The 21,641-nt window shown below is 53.1% G+C and overlaps 1 protein-coding gene across 1 annotated transcript in view; it reads right to left on the bottom strand.

Annotated features, from left to right (window-relative positions):
• Window positions 1-16,467: 16,467 nt before the first annotated feature.
• The window catches only part of PPP1R16A (protein phosphatase 1 regulatory subunit 16A), a 44,652-nt gene continuing 39,478 nt past the window's right edge, over window positions 16,468-21,641 (bottom strand). The window contains exon 11 of the mRNA XM_059473436.1: window positions 16,468-16,991. Coding sequence (XP_059329419.1) covers window positions 16,617-16,991 — 375 coding nt within the window. The 3' untranslated portion in view covers window positions 16,468-16,616. The remainder of the gene's footprint in view (window positions 16,992-21,641) is intronic.

Below are 21,641 nucleotides of genomic sequence, written 5' to 3' on the forward strand. Positions count from 1 at the left end.
CACCGCCCGGGTTGGGGACAGCGACAGGCGGGTGGCGGGGCACGAGGGGGGTGCGGGAATTGGGGACCCCAGCCCCGCCCCCGCCCCAGTGTCCCCGGTTGTCCCCGGTTGTCCCCGATTGTCCCCGATTGTCCCCAAGCCCCGCTCACATCGCCCCCCAGCGGCTCCAACCGCCGCGCCCGCGCCGGCCACGCCCCCCGGCTGTCAATCAGGTGATGTCACGCCCACTCGGTGCTGATTGGGTGAGGGCGCGGGGGGGGCGTGGCCGGGAGAGATCAAAATGCGGCGGGGGGGGGGATTCGGGCAACCCACACCCCCCCCCCCCCCTTTTTTGGGGTTGTGATGGATTCGCCCGTTTAGGGGCCCAATGGGGGATCCCCAAAAATTGGGGACCTCAAAGAGCCCCAAAATTCGGGATCTTGTGGACCCCATAAAATTAGGGACCCCACAGAATACCCCAAAAATTGGGGGCCCCAAAGACCCCCCAAAATTAGGGGACCGCACGGACCCCAGAATTTGGGACCCCAAAGGCCCCTCCAAAATGAGGGATCCCACAGAGCCCCCCCAAAATTTGGGACTCTATGGAACGTCCCCCAAAATTAGGAGTTCCTACAGACCCCCCCCAAAATTAGGGACCTCATAGAGCCCCCAAAATTAGGAATCCTATAAGACCCCCCCAAAATTAAAGGACCCCATAGACCCCGACCCAAAATTCGGGACCCCATAATTGGGAATCCTATGGAACCCCCCAAAATTAGGGGACCCCCATAGACCCCCCCTAAATTAGGGGACCCCATAGACCCCCCCTTATTTAGAGTCCCTACAGATCCCCCCCAAAATTTGGAACCCCACAGACCCCCCCAAAATTAGAGACCCCAAAGAGATCCCCCAAAATCAGGGGACCCCAGAAAGCCCCCCAAATTAGGCGACCCCATTGACCCCCCCCCCAAATTAGGCAACAAGACAGACCCCCCCAAAATTAGGGACCCCATAGACCCCGGAATTGGGGGGTCCCTAAAGAACCCCCCTAATTAGGGACCCCATTAATCCCCCATTAGAGACCCCACAAATCCCCGATTAGGGACCCCATAAACTCCCATTAGGGACCCCACAAATCCCCCATTACTGACCCCATAAATCCTCATTGGAGACCCAATAAACCCCCATTAGGGACCCCCAAAAATCCTCACTAGTGACCCCATAAATCCTCACTAGTGACCCCATAAATCCCCATTAGGGACCCCATTAATCCCCCATTAGGGACCCCAAAAATCCCCATTAGAGACCCCATAAATCCCCCATAGTGACCCCATAAACCCCCATTAGGGACCCCATAGATCCCCATTAGAGACCCCACAAATCCCCCATCAGGGACCCCATAAACCCCCATTAGGAACCCCAAAAATCCCCATTACTGACCCCATAAACCCCCAATAGTGACCCCATAAACCCCCATTACAGACCCCATAAATCCTCATTGGAGACCCAATAAACCCCCATTAGGGACCCCCAAAAATCCTCACTAGTGACCCCATAAATCCCCATTAGGGACCCCATAAACCCCCATTAGGAACCCCATAAATCCCCATTAGGGACCCCATTAATCCCCCATTAGGGATCCCATAGATCCCCATTAGGGACCCCTAAAAATCCTCACTAGTGACCCCACAAATCCCCATTAGGGACCCCATAAATCTCCCATTAGAGACCCCATGAATCTCCCATTAGGGACCCCATAAACCCCCATTAGGGACCCCAAAAAACCCCATCAATGACCCCAAAAATCCCCAGTAGTGACCCCATAAACCCCCAATAGTGACCCCATAAATCCCCATTACTGACCCCATAAATCCTCATTGGAGACCCAATAAACCCCCATTAGGGACCCCCAAAAATCCTCACTAGTGACCCCATAAACCCCCATTAGGACCCCCATAAATCCCCCATTAGGACCCCCATAAATCCCCCATTAGGGACCCCATAAATCCCCATTAGGAACCCCATTAATCCCCCATTAGGGATCCCATAGATCCCCATTAGGGACCCCTAAAAATCCTCACTAGTGACCCCACAAATCCCCATTAGAGACCCCATAAATCTCCCATAGTGACCCCATAAATCCCCATTAGGGACCCCATAAACCCCCATTAGGGACCCCAAAAATCCCCATCAATGACCCCACAAATCCCCAACAGAGACCCCAAAAATCCCGATTAGGAACCCCAAAAATCCCCATTACTGACCCCATAAATCCCCATTGCAGACCCCATAAACCCCCATTAGGGACACCATAAATCCTCATTGGAGACCCCATGAACCCCCATTAGGGACCCCAATAATCCCCCATTAGAGACCCCATAAATCCCCATTAGGGACCCCACAGATCCCATTTAGAGACCCCACAAATCCCCATTAGAGACCCCACAAATCCTCCATCAGGGACCCCATAATCCCCCATTAGAGACCCCAAAAACCCCATTACTGACCCCATTAATCCCCCATTACTGACCCCATTAATCCCCCATAGTGACCCCATAAACCCCCATCAGGGACCCCATTAATCCCCCATTAGTGACCCCATAAACCCCAATAGTGACCCCATAGATCCCCATTAGAGACCCCACAAATCCCCCATCAGGGACCCCATAAACCCCCATTAGGAACCCCAAAAATCCCCATTACTGACCCCATAAACCCCCAATAGTGACCCCATAAACCCTCATTGGAGACCCAATAAACCCCCATTAGGGACCCCCAAAAATCCTCACTAGTGACCCCATAAACCCCCATTAGGGACCCCAAAAATCCCCATTACTGACCCCATTAATCCCCCATAGTGACCCCATAAACCCCCATCAGGGACCCCATAAACCCCCATCAGGGACCCCATTAATCCCCCATTACTGACCCCATAAATCCCCCATAGTGACCCCATTAATCCCCATTAGGGACCCCAAAAATCCCCATTAGGGACCCCATTAATCCCCCATTAGAGACCCCATGAATCTCCCATAGTGACCCCATAAACCCTCATTAGGGACCCCAAAAAACCCCATCAATGACCCCAAAAATCCCCAATAGTGATCCCATAAACCCCCAACAGTGACCCCATAAATCCCCATTACTGACCCCATAAATCCTCATTGGAGACCCAATAAACCCCCATTAGGGACCCCCAAAAATCCTCACTAGTGACCCCATAAACCCCCATTAGGGACCCCATTAATCCCCCATTAGAGACCCCACAAATCTCCCATTAGGGACCCCATAAATCCCCATTAGGAACCCCATTAATCCCCCATTAGGGATCCCATAGATCCCCATTAGGGACCCCTAAAAATCCTCACTAGTGACCCCACAAATCCCCATTAGAGACCCCATAAATCTCCCATAGTGACCCCATAAATCCCCATTAGGGACCCCATAAACCCCCATTAGGGACCCCAAAAATCCCCATCAATGACCCCACAAATCCCCAACAGAGACCCCAAAAATCCCGATTAGGAACCCCAAAAATCCCCATTACTGACCCCATAAATCCCCATTGCAGACCCCATAAACCCCCATTAGGGACCCCAAAAATCCCCATCAATGACCCCAAAAATCCCCATTACTGACCCCATAAACCCCCAACAGTGACCCCATAGATCCCCATTACTGACCCCACAAATCCTCATTGGAGACCCAATAAACCCCCATTAGGGACCCCCAAAAATCCTCACTAGTGACCCCATAAATCCTCACTAGTGACCCCATAAACCCCCATTAGGGATCCCATTAATCCCCGATTAGGGACCCCACAAATCTCCCATTACAGACCCCATAAACCCCCATTAGGGACCCCATAAACCCCCATGAGGGACCCCATAAACCCCCATTAGAGACTCCACAAATCTCCCATTACAGACCCCATAAACCCCCATCTGGGACCCCATTAATCCCTCATTAGGGACCCCATTAATCCCCCATTCGAGACCCCACAAATCTCCCATTAGTGACCCCATAAATCCCCATTAGGAACCCCATAATCCCCCATTAGGGACCCCAAAAATCCCCATTACTGACCCCATTAATCCCCCATTAGAGACCCCACAAATCTCCCATTACAGACCCCATAAACCCCCATTAGGAACCCCATTAATCCCCCATTAGAGACCCCACAAATCTTCCATTAGTGACCCCATTAATCCCCATTAGGAACCCCATAAACCCCCATTAGGGACCCCAAAACTCCCCCATTAGAGACCCCATAAATCCTCATTGGAGACCCAATAAACCCCCATTAGGGACCCCGTAAATCCCCATTAGGGACCCCATAAACCCCCATTAGGGACCCCACAAATCCCCCATTGGGGACCCCATAGATCCCCCTAAATCCCATTTCCCCCCAGATTCTCCCATTTAAGATCCCCCAAAACCACCCCAAATACGGGAAAACCCCAAACCCCATTTTCACCCCAAATTCTGCATTTAGGACCCCCTGAATTCCCCCATTTAGGATCCCCTAAATTCTCCTATTTAGGACCCCCCAAACCCCATTTCCCCCCTAAATTGCCCCATTTAGGATCCCCTAAATTCTCCTATTTAGGATCCCCCCAAACCCCATTTCCCCCCTAAATTGCCCCATTTAGGATCCCCTAAATTCTCCTATTTAGGACCCCCCAAACCCCATTTCCCCCCTAAATTGCCCCATTTAGGATCCCCCATAAGAGGAAAACCCCAAATCCCATTCCCACCTCAAATCCCCCCATTTAGGATCCCCCAAATTCCCCCATTTCCCACAAATCCCCCCATTTAGGACCCACCAAATCCCATTTCCAACCCAAATCCCCCCATTTAGGACCCCCCAAAATGACAAAACCCCAAATCCCATTTTCCCCTAAATTCCCCCATTTAGGATCCCCAAAATTCCCCTATTTAGGATCCCCCTAAACCACCTCAAATATGGGAAAACCCCACCCCAAATCCCATTTCCCCCCAAATTCCCTTATTTAGGATCCCCTAAAATGACAAAACCCCAAATCCCATTTCTCCTAAATTCCCCCATTTAGGATCCCCCGAATTCCCCCATTTAGGATCCCCCACATTCCCCATTTAGGATCCCACAAATCCCCCAAATTCCCCATTTGGGATCCCCCAAATTCCCATTTAGGATCCCCCCATTTCCCCCATTTAGGATGCCCCAAATTCCCCTATTTCCACCCCAAATTCCCCCATTTAGGATCCCCCAAATTCCCCCATTTCCCCCCAAATTCCCCCATTTAGGATCCCCCCATTCGCCCCCAAATTTCCCCATTTCGGACCCTCCAAACTCCATTTAGGATCCCCAAATTCCCCATTTAGGATCCCCCAAATTCCCTCATTTGGGACCCCCCAAATTACCTTATTTCCCCCCCAAATTCCCCCATTTAGGACCCCCCAAATTCCCCCATTCCCCCCAAATTCCCCCTATTTGGGATACCCCCAAATTCCCCGTTTAGGATCCCCCTAAACCACCCCGAATTCCTCCATTTAGGATCTCCCCAAATTCCCCATTTAGGACCCCCCAAATTCCCCCTTTCCCCCCCAAATTTCCCCATTTAGGACCCCCCAAATTCCCCCATTCCCCCCCAAATTTCCCCATTTAGGACCCCCCAAATTTCCCCATTTAGGACGCCCCAAATTCCCCATTTAGGATCCCCCCAAATTTCCCCCTTTCCCCCCAAATTCCCCCATTTAGGACCCCCAAATTCCCCCATTTGGGACCCCCCAAATTCCCCAATTTAGGACCCCTCAAATTTCCCCATTTAGGACCCCCCAAATTCCCCCATTTTCCCCCCAAATTCCCCATTTAGGATCCCCCCAAATTCTCCAAATTTCCCCATTTCCCCCCAAATTCCCCCATTTGAGACCTCCCAAATTTCCCCATTTCCCCCCAAATTCCCCCATTTGGGACCCCCCAAATTCCCCAGTTTGGGACCCCCCAAATTTCCCCATTTCCCCCCAAATTCCCCCATTTGGGACCCCCCAAATTTCCCCATTTCCCCCCAAATTCCCCCATTTGGGACCCCCCAAATTTCCCAATTTAGGACCCCCCAAATTCCCCCATTTACCCACAAATTTCCCAATTTAGGACCCCCCAAATTCCCCCATTTCCCCCCCAAATTTCCCCATTTCCCCCCAAATTCCCCCATTTAGGACTCCCCAAATTCCCCAATTTAGGACCGCCCTAAATTTCCCCATTTCCCCCCAAATTCCCCAATTTAGGACCCCCCAAATTTCCCCATTTCCCCCCAAATTCCCCAATTTAGGACCCCCCAAATTTCCCCCTTTCCCCCCAAATTTCCCCATTCCCCCCAAAATTCCCCATATAGGATCCCCCCAAATTCCCCAAATTCCCCCATTTAGGACCCCCCAAATTTCCCCATTTCCCCCCAAATTTCCCAATTTAGGACCCCCCAAATTTCCCAATTTAGGACCCCCCGAATTTCCCCATTTCCCCCCAAATTCCCCCATTTGGGACCCCCCAAATTCCCCCATTTCCCACAAATTCCCCAATTTAGGACTCCCCAAATTCCCCCATTTGGGACCCCCCAAATTTCCCAATTTAGGACCCCCCAAATTCCCCCTTTCCCCCCAAATTCCCCATTTAGGACCCCCAAATTTCCCCCTTTCCCCCCAAATTCCCCCATTTTCCCCCCAAATTCCCCATTTAGGATCCCCCCAAATTCTCCAAATTTCCCCATTCCCCCCAAAATTCCCCATATAGGATCCCCCCAAATTCCCCAAATTCCCCCATTTAGGACCCCCCGAATTTCCCCATTTCCCCCCAAATTCCCCCATTTGGGACCCCCCAAATTCCCCCATTTCCCACAAATTCCCCAATTTAGGACTCCCCAAATTCCCCCATTTGGGACCCCCCAAATTTCCCAATTTAGGACCCCCCAAATTCCCCCTTTCCCCCCAAATTCCCCCATTTAGGACCCCCCAAATTTCCCAATTTAGGACCCCCCAAATTTCCCCATTTCCCCCCAAATTCCCCCATTTAGGACCCCACAAATTTCCCTCTTTCCCCCCAAATTCTCCAATTTAGGACCCCTAAATTTCCCCATTTCCCCCCAAATTTCCCAATTTAGGACCCCCCAAATTCCCCCATTTGGGACCCCCCTAAATTTCCCCATTTCCCCCCAAATTTCCCCATTTCCCCCCAAATTCCCCAATTTAGGACTCCCCAAATTCCCCCATTTAGGACCCCCCAAATTTCCCCATTTCCCCCCAAATTCCCCAATTTGGGACCCCCCAAATTTCCCCCTTTCCCCCCAAATTCCCCCATTTTCCCCCCAAATTCCCCATTTAGGATCCCCCCAAATTCTCCAAATTTCCCCATTCCCCCCAAAATTCCCCATATAGGATCCCCCCAAATTCCCCAAATTCCCCCATTTAGGACCCCCCCAAATTCCCCCTTTCCCCCCAAATTTCCCAATTTAGGACCCCCCAAATTTCCCAATTTAGGACCCCCCGAATTTCCCCATTTCCCCCCCAAATTCCCCCATTTGGGACCCCCCAAATTCCCCCATTTGGGACCCCCCAAATTCCCCCATTTCCCACAAATTCCCCAATTTAGGACTCCCCAAATTCCCCCATTTGGGACCCCCCAAATTTCCCAATTTAGGACCCCCCAAATTCCCCCTTTCCCCCCAAATTCCCCATTTAGGACCCCCAAATTTCCCCCTTTCCCCCCAAATTCCCCCATTTTCCCCCCAAATTCCCCATTTAGGATCCCCCCAAATTCTCCAAATTTCCCCATTCCCCCCAAAATTCCCCATATAGGATCCCCCCAAATTCCCCAAATTCCCCCATTTAGGACCCCCCAAATTCCCCCATTTCCCCCCAAATTTCCCAATTTAGGACCCCCCAAATTTCCCAATTTAGGACCCCCCGAATTTCCCCATTTCCCCCCAAATTCCCCCATTTGGGACCCCCCAAATTCCCCCATTCCCCCCAAATTCCCCAATTTAGGACTCCCCAAATTCCCCCATTTGGGACCCCCCAAATTTCGCAATTTAGGACCCCCCCAAATTCCCCCATTTCCCCCCCAAATTCCCCCATTTAGGACCCCCCAAATTTCCCAATTTAGGACCCCCCAAATTTCCCCATTTCCCCCCAAATTTCCCAATTTAGGACCCCCCAAATTTCCCCCTTTCCCCCCAAATTCCACCATTTAGGACCCCACAAATTTCCCTCTTTCCCCCCAAATTTCCCAATTTAGGACCCCCCAAATTTCCCCCTTTCCCCCCAAATTCCACCATTTAGGACCCCACAAATTTCCCTCTTTCCCCCCAAATTCTCCAATTTAGGACCCCCCAAATTTCCCCATTTCCCCCCAAATTCCCCAATTTAGGACCCCACAAATTTCCCCCCAAATTCCCCCAATTTAGGACCCCACAAATATCCCCTTTTCCCCCCAAATTCCCCCATTTAGGACCCCACAAATATCCCTCTTTCCCCCCAAATTCCCCCATTTTCCCCCCAAATTCCCCATTTAGGATCCCCCCAAATTCTCCAAATTTCCCCATTCCCCCCAAAATTCCCCATATAGGATCCCCCCAAATTCCCCAAATTCCCCCATTTAGGACCCCCCCAAATTCCCCTTTTCCCCCCAAATTTCCCAATTTAGGACCCCCCAAATTTCCCAATTTAGGACCCCCCGAATTTCCCCATTTCCCCCCCAAATTCCCCCATTTGGGACCCCCCAAATTCCCCCATTTCCCACAAATTCCCCAATTTAGGACTCCCCAAATTCCCCCATTTGGGACCCCCCAAATTTCCCAATTTAGGACCCCCCAAATTCCCCCTTTCCCCCCAAATTCCCCCATTTAGGACCCCCCAAATTTCCCAATTTAGGACCCCCCAAATTTCCCCATTTCCCCCCAAATTCCCCCATTTCGGACCCCACAAATATCCCTCTTTCCCCCCAAATTCTCCAATTTAGGACCCCCAAATTTCCCCATTTCCCCCCAAATTTCCCAATTTAGGACCCCCCAAATTTCCCAATTTAGGACCCCCCGAATTTCCCCATTTCCCCCCAAATTCCCCCATTTGGGACCCCCCAAATTCCCCCATTTCCCACAAATTCCCCAATTTAGGACTCCCCAAATTCCCCCATTTGGGACCCCCCAAATTTCCCAATTTAGGACCCCCCAAATTCCCCCTTTCCCCCCAAATTCCCCATTTAGGACCCCCAAATTTCCCCCTTTCCCCCCAAATTCCCCCATTTTCCCCCCAAATTCCCCATTTAGGATCCCCCCAAATTCTCCAAATTTCCCCATTCCCCCCAAAATTCCCCATATAGGATCCCCCCAAATTCCCCAAATTCCCCCATTTAGGACCCCCCAAATTCCCCCATTTCCCCCCAAATTTCCCAATTTAGGACCCCCCAAATTTCCCCCATTTAGGACCCCCCGAATTTCCCCATTTCCCCCCAAATTCCCCCATTTGGGACCCCCCAAATTCCCCCATTTCCCACAAATTCCCCAATTTAGGACTCCCCAAATTCCCCCATTTGGGACCCCCCAAATTTCCCAATTTAGGACCCCCCAAATTCCCCCTTTCCCCCCAAATTCCCCATTTAGGACCCCCAAATTTCCCCCTTTCCCCCCAAATTCCCCCATTTTCCCCCCAAATTCCCCATTTAGGATCCCCCCAAATTCTCCAAATTTCCCCATTCCCCCAAAATTCCCCATATAGGATCCCCCCAAATTCCCCAAATTCCCCCATTTAGGACCCCCCAAATTCCCCCATTTCCCCCCAAATTTCCCAATTTAGGACCCCCCAAATTTCCCCCATTTAGGACCCCCCGAATTTCCCCCATTCCCCCCCAAATTCCCCCATTTGGGACCCCCCAAATTCCCCCATTTCCCACAAATTCCCCAATTTAGGACTCCCCAAATTCCCCCATTTGGGACCCCCCAAATTTCCCAATTTAGGACCCCCCAAATTCCCCCTTTCCCCCCAAATTCCCCATTTAGGACCCCCAAATTTCCCCCTTTCCCCCCAAATTCCCCCATTTTCCCCCCCAAATTCCCCCATTTAGGACCCCCCAAATTTCCCAATTTAGGACCCCCCAAATTCCCCCATTTCCCCCCAAATTCCCCCATTTGGGACCCCCCAAATTTCCCCATTTCCCCCCAAATTCCCCCATTTAGGACCCCACAAATTTCCCTCTTTCCCCCCAAATTCTCCAATTTATGACCCCTAGATTTCCCCATTTCCCCCCAAATTTCCCAATTTAGGACCCCCCAAATTCCCCCATTTCCCCCCAAATTCCCCAATTTAGGACCCCCCAAATTCCCCCAATTTAGGACCCCCCAAATTCCCCCATTTCGGGCCCCCCAAACCGCCCGGCCCCATTTCCCTCCCCGGGGCCCTTTTAGGGCCGCCCCACCCCTTATCAACGCCCACCCACCCCTTATCAGCCCCTTCCAGCCCCCCCAAAAAACCCCAAAAACCCCAAAGCGGCCCCGCCCCTCGCCCCGCAGCCCCCCCAGAGCCCCCGGGGGGTTTTGGGGTTTTTGGGGCGCGGTTTTGGGGCGGGGGGCGCCCTTTGGGGTCACCCCACGAGCGCTGACCTTGCCCTGCAGCTGCCGCGGCCCGAAATAGGATCGGGGTTGGCGCCGGCTTTGGGATTTTGGGGGGCCCCGCCCCATAAAGGGCCACCCCAAAAAATGAAACACGGTTTGGGGCAAGGGTTTGGGGCGGGGATTTGGGGTTTGGGAGGTCCCCAAAAGGGATTTGGGGGGTCCTAAAAGGGATTTGGGGTTTTTATTTGGGATTTTGGGGGGGTCCCAAAAGGGATTTGGGGGGTCCTAAAAGGGATTTGGGGTTTTTATTTGGGGTTTGGGGGGTCCTAAAAGGGAATTTGGGGGGTCCTAAAAGGGAATTTGGGGTTTTTATTTGGGAGTTTGGGGGTCCCAAAAGGGATTTGGGGGGTCCTAAAAGGGAATTTGGGGTTTTTATTTGGGGTTTGGGGGGTTCCAAAAGGGAATTTAAGGTTTTTATTTGGGGTTTTGGAGGGGTCCCAAAAGGGATTTGGGGGGTCCTAAAAGGGAATTTGGGGTTTTTATTTGCGGTTTTGGGGGCGTCCTAAAAGTTCCTAAAAGGGATTTGGGGGGTCCCAAAAGGGATTTGGGGTTTTTATTTGGGGTTTTGGGGGGGTCCTAAAAGGGATTTGGGGGGTCCTAAAAGGGATTTGGGGTTTTTATTTGGGGTTTTGGGGGTCCCAAAAGGGAATTTGGGGGGTCCTAAAAGGGAATTTGGGGTTTTTATTTGGGGTTTTGGGGGGGTCCTAAAAGTTCCTAAAAGGGATTTTGGGGGTCCCAAAAGGGATTTGGGGTTTTTATTTGGGGTTTGGGGGGTTCCAAAAGGGAATTTAAGGTTTTTATTTGGGGTTTTGGGGGGGTCCCAAAAGGGATTTGGGGGGTCCTAAAAGGGAATTTGGGGTTTTTATTTGGGGTTTTGGGGGAGTCCTAAAAGTTCCTAAAAGGGATTTGGGGGGTCCCAAAAGGGATTTGGGGTTTTTATTTGGGGTTTTGGGGGGGTCCTAAAAGGGATTTGGGGGGTCCTAAAAGGGATTTGGGGTTTTTATTTGGGGTTTTGGGGGTCCCAAAAGGGAATTTGGGGGGTCCTAAAAGGGAATTTGGGGTTTTTATTTGGGGTTTTGGGGGGGTCCTAAAAGTTCCTAAAAGGGATTTGGGGGGTCCCAAAAGGGATCTGGGGTTTTTATTTGGGGTTTTGGGGGGTCCCAAAAGGGAATTTGGGGGGTCCTAAAAGGGAATTTGGGGTTTGTATTTGGGGTTTTGGGGGGGTCCTAAAAGGGAATTTGGGATTTTTATTTGGGGTTTTGGGGGTCCTAAAAGAGAATTTGGGGTTTTTATTTGCGGTTTTGGGGGGGTCCTAAAAGTTCCTAAAAGGGAATTTGGGGGTCCCAAAAGGGATTTGGGGTTTTTATTTGGGGTTTTGGGGGAGTCCTAAAAGGGAATTTGGGGGGTCCTAAAAGGGATTTGGGGTTTTTATTTGGGGTTTTGGGGGGGTCCTAAAAGTTCCTAAAAGGGATTTGGGGGGGTCCCAAAAGGGAATTTGGGGTTTTTATTTGGGGTTTGGGGGGTTCCAAAAGGGAATTTAAGGTTTTTATTTGGGGTTTTGGGGGGGTCCCAAAAGGGATTTGGGGGGTCCTAAAAGGGATTTGGGGTTTTTATTTGGGGTTTTGGGGGGCTCCTAAAAGGGATTTGGGGGGTCCTAAAAGGGAATTTGGGGTTTTTATTTGGGGTTTTGGGGGGCTCCCAAAAGGGATTTGGGGTTTTTATTTGGGGTTTTGGGGGTCCCAAAAGGGATTTGGGGTTTTTATTTGGGGTTTGGGGGTCCCAAAAGGGAATTTGGGGTTTTTATTTGGGGTTTGGGGGGTTCCAAAAGGGAATTTAAGGTTTTTATTTGGGGTTTTGGAGGGGTCCCAAAAGAGATTTGGGGGGTCCTAAAAGGGAATTTGGGGTTTTTATTTGGGGTTTTGGGGGAGTCCTAAAAGTTCCTAAAAGGGATTTGGGGGGTCCCAAAAGGGAATTTGGGGTTTTTATTTGGGGTTTTGGGGGTCCCAAAAGGGAATTTGGGGTTTTTATTTGGGGTTTTGGGGGGGTCCTAAAAGGGAATTTGGGATTTTTATTTGGGGTTTTGGGGGTCCTAAAAGGAATTTGGGGTTTTTATTTGCGGTTTTGGGGGGGTCCTAAAAGTTCCTAAAAGGGATTTGGGGGGGGTCCCAAAAGGGAATTTGGGGTTTTTATTTGGGGTTTGGGGGGTCCTAAAAGGGAATTTGGGGGGTCCTAAAAGGGAATTTGGGGTTTTTATTTGGGGTTTTGGAGGTCCCAAAAGGGAATTTGGGGTTTTTATTTGGGGTTTTGGGGGTCCCAAAAGGGAATTTGGGGTTTTTATTTGGGGTTTGGGGGGTTCCAAAAAGGGAATTTAAGGTTTTTATTTGGGGTTTTGGGGGGGTCCCAAAAGGGATTTGGGGGGTCCTAAAAGGGATTTGGGGTTTTTATTTGCGGTTTTGGGGGGGTCCTAAAAGTTCCTAAAAGGGATTTGGGGGGTCCCAAAAGGGATTTGGGGTTTTTATTTGGGGTTTTGGGGGTCCCAAAAGGGAATTTGTGATTTTTATTTGGGATTTTGGGGGTCCTAAAAGGGAATTTGGGGTTTTTATTTGGGGTTTGGGGGGGTCCCAAAAGGGAATTTGGGGTTTTTATTTGGGGTTTTGGGGGGGTCCCAAAAGGGATTTGGGGGGTCCTAAAAGGGATTTGGGGTTTTTATTTGCGGTTTTGGGGGGGTCCTAAAAGTTCCTAAAAGGGATTTGGGGGGTCCCAAAAGGGATTTGGGGTTTTTATTTGGGGTTTTGGGGGTCCCAAAAGGGAATTTGTGATTTTTATTTGGGATTTTGGGGGTCCTAAAAGGGAATTTGGGGTTTTTATTTGGGGTTTGGGGGGGTCCTAAAAGTTCCTAAAAGGGATTTTGGGGGTCCCAAAAGGGATTTGGGGTTTTTATTTGGGGTTTTGGGGGAGTCCTAAAAGGGATTTGGGGTTTTTATTTGGGGTTTGGGGGGTTCCAAAAGGGAATTTAAGGTTTTTATTTGGGGTTTTGGGGGGGTCCCAAAAGGGATTTGGGGGGTCCTAAAAGGGAATTTGGGGTTTTTATTTGGGGTTTTGGGGGGGTCCTAAAAGTTCCTAAAAGGGATTTTGGGGGGTCCCAAAAGGGATTTGGGGTTTTTATTTGGGGTTTTGGGGGGGTCCTAAAAGGGATTTGGGGGGTCCTAAAAGGGATTTGGGGTTTTTATTTGGGGTTTTGGGGGTCCCAAAAGGGAATTTGGGGGGTCCTAAAAGGGAATTTGGGGTTTTTATTTGGGGTTTTGGGGGGGTCCTAAAAGGGATTTGGGGGGTCCTAAAAGGGAATTTGGGGTTTTTATTTGGGGTTTTGGGGGGTCCTAAAAGTTCTTAAAAGGGATTTTGAGGGTCCCAAAAGGGATTTGGGGTTTTTATTTGGGGTTTTGGGGGTCCCAAAAGGGAATTTGGGATTTTTACTTGGGGTTTTGGGGGTCCTAAAAATTCCTAAAAGGGAATTTGGGGTTTTTATTTGGGGTTTTGGGGGTTCCTAAAAGGGATTTGGGGTTTTTATTTGGGGTTTTGGGGGGGTCCCAAAAGTTCCTAAAAGGGATTTGGGGTTTGGGGGGTCCCCAAAGGGATTTGGGGTTTTGACTGGTCCTAAAAGGGATTTGGGATTTGGGGGGTCCTAAAAGGGATTTGGGGTTTGGGGGGTCCCAAAAGGGAATTTGGGGTTTTTATTTGGGGTTTTGGGGGGTCCCAAAAGGGATTTGGGGGGTCCTAAAAGGGAATTTGGGGTTTTTATTTGGGGTTTGGGGGGTCCGAAAAATTCCTAAAAGGGATTTGGGGTTTTTATTTGGGGTTTTGGGGGGGTCCCAAAAGTTCCTAAAAGGGAATTTGGGGTTTGGGGGAGTCCTAAAAGGGATTTGGGGTTTGGGGGGCCCCAAAAGGGAATTTGGGGTTTTTATTTGGGGATTTGGGGGTTCCTAAAGGGATTTGGGGTTTTTATTTGGGGTTTTGGGGGATCCGAAAAGTTTCCTGTGGGGTTTGGGGGGGGGGGGGGGTCCTAAAATCCCAAATGTGGATTTGGGGTCCCCAAAAATTCCCAGTGGGGTTTGGGGGTCCTAAAATCCCAAATTTTGGGTTTGGGGGGGGTCCCTAAAAGTTCCCAAAAGGGATTTGGGGGGGTCCCAAAAGCCCATAAAGAACTTGGGGGGTCCTAAAAGTTTCCTGTGGGATTTGGGGTGTCCTAAAATCCCAAATTTTGGGTTTGGGGGGTCCCTAAAAGTTCCCAAAAGGGATTTGGGGTTTTTATTTAGGGTGGGGGGATCCTAAAAGTTTCCTGTGGGGTTTGGGGGATCGTAAAATCCCACAGAGGATTTGGGGGGTCCTAAAAGTTTCCTGTGAGATTTGGGGGGGGGTCCCAAAACCCCAAATGTGGAATTGGGGTCCCCAAGGGGGTCTCAGTGGGGTTTGGGGGATCCTAAAACCCCAAATGTGGATTTAGGGGACCCCAAAACTTTCCTATGGGATTTGGGGGTTCCCAAAACCCCAAATACAAATTTGGGTTTCCCAAAACTTTCCTATGGGATTTGGGGGATCCCAAAACTTCCCTGTGCGATTTAGGGGTCCCCAAAACCCCAAACGTGGATTTTGGGGACCCCAAAACTTTCCTATGGGATTTGGGGGTTCCCAAAACCCCAAATGAGCATTTAGGGGACCCCAAAACCCCAAATGTGGATTTCGGGGACCCCAAAACTTTCCTATGGGATTTGGGGGTTCCCAAAACCCCAAATGTGAATTTCGGGGACCCCAAAACTTTCCTATGGGATTTAGGGGTCCCCAAAACCCCAAATGAGCATTCAGGGTTTCCCAAAACCCCAAATGTGGATTTAGGGGACCCCAAAACTTTCCTATGGGATTTGGGGGTCCCCAAAACCCCAAATGTGGATTTAGGGGACCCCAAAACTTCCCTGTAGGATTTCGGGGTCCCCAAAACCCCAAATGTGGATTTCGGGGTTCCCAAAACCCCAAATGAGCATTTAGGGGACCCCAAAACCCCAAATGTGGATTTAGGGGACCCCAAAACTTTCCTATGGGATTTGGGGGGATCCCAAAACTTCCCTGTAGATTTCGGGGTCCCCAAAACCCCAAATGTGGATTTCGGGGACCCCAAAACCCCAAATGCGGATTTCGGGGTCCCCAAAACCCCAAATGTGAATTTCGGGGACCCCAAAACTTTCCTATGGGATTTGGGGGGATCCCAAAACTTCCCTGTAGGATTTCGGGGACCCCAAAACCCCAAATCTGGATTTCGGGGACCCCAAAACTTTCCTATGGGATTTAGGGGTCCCCAAAACCCCAAATGAGCATTTAGGGGACCCCAAAACTTTCCTATGGGATTTAGGGGTCCCCAAAACCCCAAATGAGCATTCAGGGTTTCCCAAAACCCCAAATGTGGATTTAGGGGACCCCAAAACTTCCCTGTAGGATTTAGGGGACCCCAAAACCCCAAATGTGGATTTCGGGGACCCCAAAACTTTCCTATGGGATTGGGGGGTCCCCAAAACCCCAAATGAGCATTCAGCGTTTCCCAAAACCCCAAACCCGATTTTGGGGTCCTTGCCCTCCCCAAACCCGATTTTGGGGTCCCTTCCCCCACCCCAAATGCGACTTTTGGGGTCTCCCATCCCCTCCCCCCCATTTTGGGGTCCCCCCCCACCATTTTGGGGCCATTTCCCATTAAAAAAATAAATTAAAAAAAAAAAATAAACAATAAAAATCCCAAAAACCCCAAATAACAAAATCCACGCGACACCGGAATGCTGCCAGCCCCGCTTTGTTCCTCGTCCGCTTTTTGGGTTGTTTTTTTTTTTTTTTTTTGGGGGGACAAAAAATCCCGTTTGGGGACACCGAGTGACACCGGGGGGGGGGGGGGTGACGCCCCCCCAAATTTCCAAATTTTTGGGGTGACCCCAAAAGAGCAGCCCCGGATTGATTGGGTCACATGAGGCGGCAGCAGCGCTGCTTCTCCGCGGGGCCCTCGGGGGGCGGCGCCGTCAGCCGCAGCAGGGGCGGCTCCCCGATGTCCCCGATGTCCCCAATGTCCCCAGGGGTGTCCCCAAGGGTGTCCCCAATGTCCCCGGGGGTGTCCCCGAGGGGCATTTCGGGGTTTTGGGGGTCGTTTTTGGGGTCGTTTTTGGGGCTTTTGGCGGCCGCCCGGTGCCGCTTGAGGTCGGCCAGGGTGTGCGGGTGGCTTCTGTCACCCGAGGGCGCCGGGGGACACCGAGGGGACCTTGGCGACACCGGGGACAGCGCGGAGCCGTTGGGGTGAGGGGACAGCGGCGACGGCGCCGAGGGGACGGCGGGGGGCGGCTCCTGAGGGGACACAAAAGGGGGGGTGACAGTGGGGACAATGGGGACGCTCGGGGCTGTTGTCCCCGGCGGTGTCACCGCTGTCCCCTCCCGGTGTCACCCTGAGCGTGAGCGAGCTCCCTGCTGTTGTCACCGAGGCACTGGTGGCACCCCGTGGTGTCACCGAGGTCCCTCAGCCTGATGTCACCACGGTGTCCCCAACCCACTGGTGGCACCCCGTGGTGTCACCGAGGTCCCTCAGCCTGATGTCACCACGGTGTCCCCAACCCACTGGTGGCACCCCGTGGTGTCACCGAGGTCCCTCAGCCTGATGTCACCACGATGTCTCCAACCCACTGGTGTCACCCCGTGGTGTCACCGAGGTCCCCAAGGTCCTCAACCCCTCAGTGTCCCCACCAGGGTCCCTCACCTCAATGTCCCCATGATGTCCCCAAGGTCCCCCATTGTCCCCCATTTGTCCCCAAGGTCCCCCACCCCCAATGTCCCCAAGGTCCCCCAATGTCCCCAAGGTCCTCAGCCCTCAAGGTCCCCAAGGTCCCTCAGCCTGATGTCCCCCTAATGTCCCCAACCCCCTGATGTCACCCCATGTTGTCCCCAAGGTCCTCAACCCTCAATGTCCCCAAGGTCCCACATTGTCCCCAAGGTCCTTCACTGCCAATGTCTCCCAATGTCCCCAGTGTCCCTCACACCGATGTCACCCCCAATGTCCTCAATGTCCCCAAGGACCCAACCTTTAATGTCCCCTGATGTCCCCAATGTCCCACACCCCTGATGTCCCCAATGTCCCACACCCCTGATGTCCCCCCACATTGTCCCCGATGTCCCCAAGGTCCCCCAATGTCCTTCACCCCAATGTCCCCCCATTGTCCCCAATGTCCCCAAGGTCCCCCAATGTCCCTCACCCCAATGTCCCCCCATTGTCCCCAATGTCCCCAAGGTCCTCCAGTGTCCCCACTGTGCCCATGTTGTCCCCAAGGTCCCTCACCCCCACAATGTCCCCAAGGTCCCCAGTGTCCCCCAATGTCCCCCCAGTGTCCCCAAGGACCCAACCTCCAGTGTCCCCAATGTCCCATGATGTCCCCCCCCCCAATGTCCCCATGATGTCCCCCCCCAATGTCCCCATGATGTCCCCCAAAGTTCTACACCCTCAATGTCCCCAAGGACCCAACCTCCAGTGTCCCCCAGTGTCCCACGTTGTCCCCAAAGTCCCTCCCCCAATGTCCCCAATGTCCCCCAAAGTCCCCCAGTGTCCCACGTTGTCCCCAAAGTCCCTCCCCCAATGTCCCCCAATGTCCCCCAGTGTCCCACGTTGTCCCCAAAGTCCCTCCCCCAATGTCCCCAAGGTCTCACACTCCCAATGTCCTCCCAATGTCCCTCACCCCAATGTCCCCAATGTCCCCCCAATGTCCCCAATGTCCCTCAACTCCTCAATGTCCCCAAGGTTCCACGATGTCCCCAGTGTCGCCCACCCCTGATGTCCCCCCACATTGACCCCAATGTCCCCCAATGTCCCCAAGGTCCCAAGATGTCCCCAAGGACCCTCACCCCCAATGTCCCCCAATGTCCCTCCCACTGATGTCACCCTTGATGTCCCCCAGTGTCCCCAATGTCCCTCACACCGATGTCCCCCCACATTGTCCCCAGTGTCCCCAACGTCCTCAAAGTCCCTCATGACCGACGTCCCTGATGTCCCTCACCCCCCAATGTCCCCCCCATGTTGTCCCCAAGGTCCCTCACCCCCCAATGTCCCCCCAGTGTCCTCAAAGAGCCAACCTCCAATGTCCCCCATGTGCCACGTTGTCCCCAAGGTCACTCACCCTGATGTCTCCTCCCACGTTGTCCCCAATGTCACCAATGTCCCACAACATCCCCATTGTCCCACGGTGACCTCAATGTCCCCAATGTCCCCGGTGTCCCCAAGGTCCTTCACTCTCAATGTCTCTGATGTCCCCAGTGTCCCTCACACTGGTGTCACCCTCAATGTCCCCAATCCCCCAATGTCCACCCCATGTTGTCCCCAATGTCCCCCAACGTCCCCAAGGTCCCTCACCCCCACATTGTCCCACGGTGACCTCAACGTCCCCAATGTCCCCAGTGTCCCCAAATGTCCCCAAGGTCCCTCACACCGACATCCCCCACGTTGTCCTCATTGTCCCCGATCCCCCGATGTCCCCAACGCCCCACGATGTCCCCAAGGACCCTCACCCCCAATGTCACCCTCGATGTCCCCAATGTCCCCAAGGTCCCACGATGTCCCCAAGGTCCCCAGGGCCTCGTGTTGTCCCCTAGGTCCCTTCCCACCACAATGTCCCCAAGGTCCCTCACACTGATGTCGCCCCTGATGTCCCCAATGTCCCCAAGGTCCCCCAGCCCTGATGTCCCCCCACATTGTCCCCATTGTCCCCAATCCCCTAGTGTCCCTCCCACATTGTCCCCAAGGTCCCCCCGATGTCCCCAAGGTCCCACGATGTCACCAAGGTCCCTCACCCTCAATGTCCCTCACACTGATGTCACTTCCAGTGTCCCCAGTATCCCTCACAGTAATGTCACCGCTGATGTCCCCAATGTCCCCAATGTCCTCCCACATTGTCCCCAAGGTCCCCAGTGTCCCACATTGTCCCCAGGGTCCCACATTGTCCCCAATATCCCCAAGGTCCCACAATGTCCCCAGGGTCCCTCATCTCCACAATGTCCCCAGGGTCCCACATTGTCCCCAATATCCCCAAGGTCCCACAATGTCCCCAGTGTCCCTCACACCGATGTCACCCCCGATGTCCCCAATGTCCCTCACCCCAATGTCCCCTCCGATATCCCCACTACTCCTCACACCGATGTCACCCCCGATGTCCCCAGTGTCCCTCACCCCAATGTCCCCCATGTCCCCAATGTCCCTGACATCCTTGATGTCCCCAGTCCCTTGATGTCCCCAGTCGCTCCATGACCCTCACCCCTGAGGTGTCCCCAATGTCACCATTGTCCCCAAAGTCTCCAATGTCCCCAATGTCCCTGCTGTCCCCACTGTCCCCTGTGTCCCTCACCCCGGCCCCTCCGCGGTGTCCGGCCGGTGGCAGCGGTGGCCGCGTCTCGGTGCCCATGCCCTCGGCGGTGACAGTGACACTGGTGGCCCTGCCCTCGTCCTCGCTGTCCCTGAGGTGTCCCCAGCGTCCTTCACTCCCAACATCCCCAGTGTCCCCAATGTCCCCGAGGTCTCCATTGTCTTCAATGTCCCCAATGTCCCCAAATGTCCCTCACCCCCAAGGTATCTCCAATGTCCCCAATGTCCCTGATGTCCCCTACCCTCCAATGTCCCCAGTGTCCCCAATGTCCCCAATGTCCCCAATGCTCCAATGTCCCCAGTGTCCCTGATGTCCTCAGTGTCCCCAGTGTCCCTCACCCTGAGGTGTCTCAAACGTCCCTGATGTCCCCAATCCCCAATGTCCCCAATGTCTCCATTGTCCCAGATGTCCCCAATGTCCCTCACCCTGATGTCCTCCTCAATGTCCCTCACCCTGAGGTGTCTCAAACGTCCCTGATGTCCCCAATCCCCAATGTCCCCAATGTCCCTGATGTCTCCATTGTCCCAGATGTCCCCAATGTCCCTACTCCCCCACGGTCCCCAACATCCCCGATGTCCCCACTGTCTCCAATGTCCCCATTGTCTCCCAACATCCCTGATGTCCCCAATTCCCCTGATGTCCCTGATGTCTCCAATGTCCCTCAACTGTCCCCTGATGTCCCCAATGTCCCTGCTGTCCCCACTGTCCCCTCTGTCCCTCACCCCGGCCCCTCTGCGGTGTCCGGCCGGTGGCAGCGGTGGCCGTGTCTCGGTGCCCGTGCCCTCGGCGGTGACAGTGACACTGGTGGCAGCGGTGGTGGCCCTGTCCTCGCTGTCCCCAAGGTGTCCCCAGTGTCCTTCACCCTCAACATCCCCAATGCCCCCAATGTCCCTGATGTCCTCGATATCTCCATTCTCCCCGATGTCCCCAATGTCCCTCACCCTTGAGGTGTCTCCAATGTCCCCAATGTCCCCAATCCCCCAATGTCCCCAACATCCCCAGTGTCCCCAACATCCTCAATGTCCCGAATCCCCCGATGTCTCCAATGTCCTCAATGCCCCCAATACCCCCAATGTCCCCAATGTCCCTGCTGTCCCCACTGTCCCCTCTGTCCCTCACCCCGGCCCCTCTGCGGTGTCCGGCCGGTGGCAGCGGTGGCCGTGTCTCGGTGCCCGTGCCCTGGGCGGTGACAGTGACAATGGTGGCAGTGGTGGCCCTGTCCTTGCTGTCCCCAAGGTGTCCCCAGTGCCCTTCACCCTCAACATCCCCAATGCCCCCAATGTCCCTGATGTCCTCGATATCTCCATTCTCCCCGATGTCCCCAATGTCCCTCACCCTTGAGGTGTCTCCAATGTCCCCAATCCCCTAATGTCCCCAACATCCCCAGTGTCCCCAACATCCTCAATGTCCCGAATCCCTCGATGTCCCCAATGTCCCCACTGTCCCCTGTGTCCCTCACCCCGGCCCCTCTGCGGTGTCCGGCCGGTGGCAGCGGTGGCCGTGTCTCGGTGCCCGTGCCCTCGGCGGTGACAGTGACACTGGTGGCAGCGGTGGTGGCCCTGTCCTCGTCCTCGCTGTCCCCGAGGTGTCCCCAGTG

Source organism: Ammospiza nelsoni, chromosome 1 (genome assembly GCF_027579445.1).
Source record: "Ammospiza nelsoni isolate bAmmNel1 chromosome 1, bAmmNel1.pri, whole genome shotgun sequence".
NCBI classification, from domain to species: Eukaryota; Metazoa; Chordata; class Aves; order Passeriformes; family Passerellidae; genus Ammospiza; species Ammospiza nelsoni.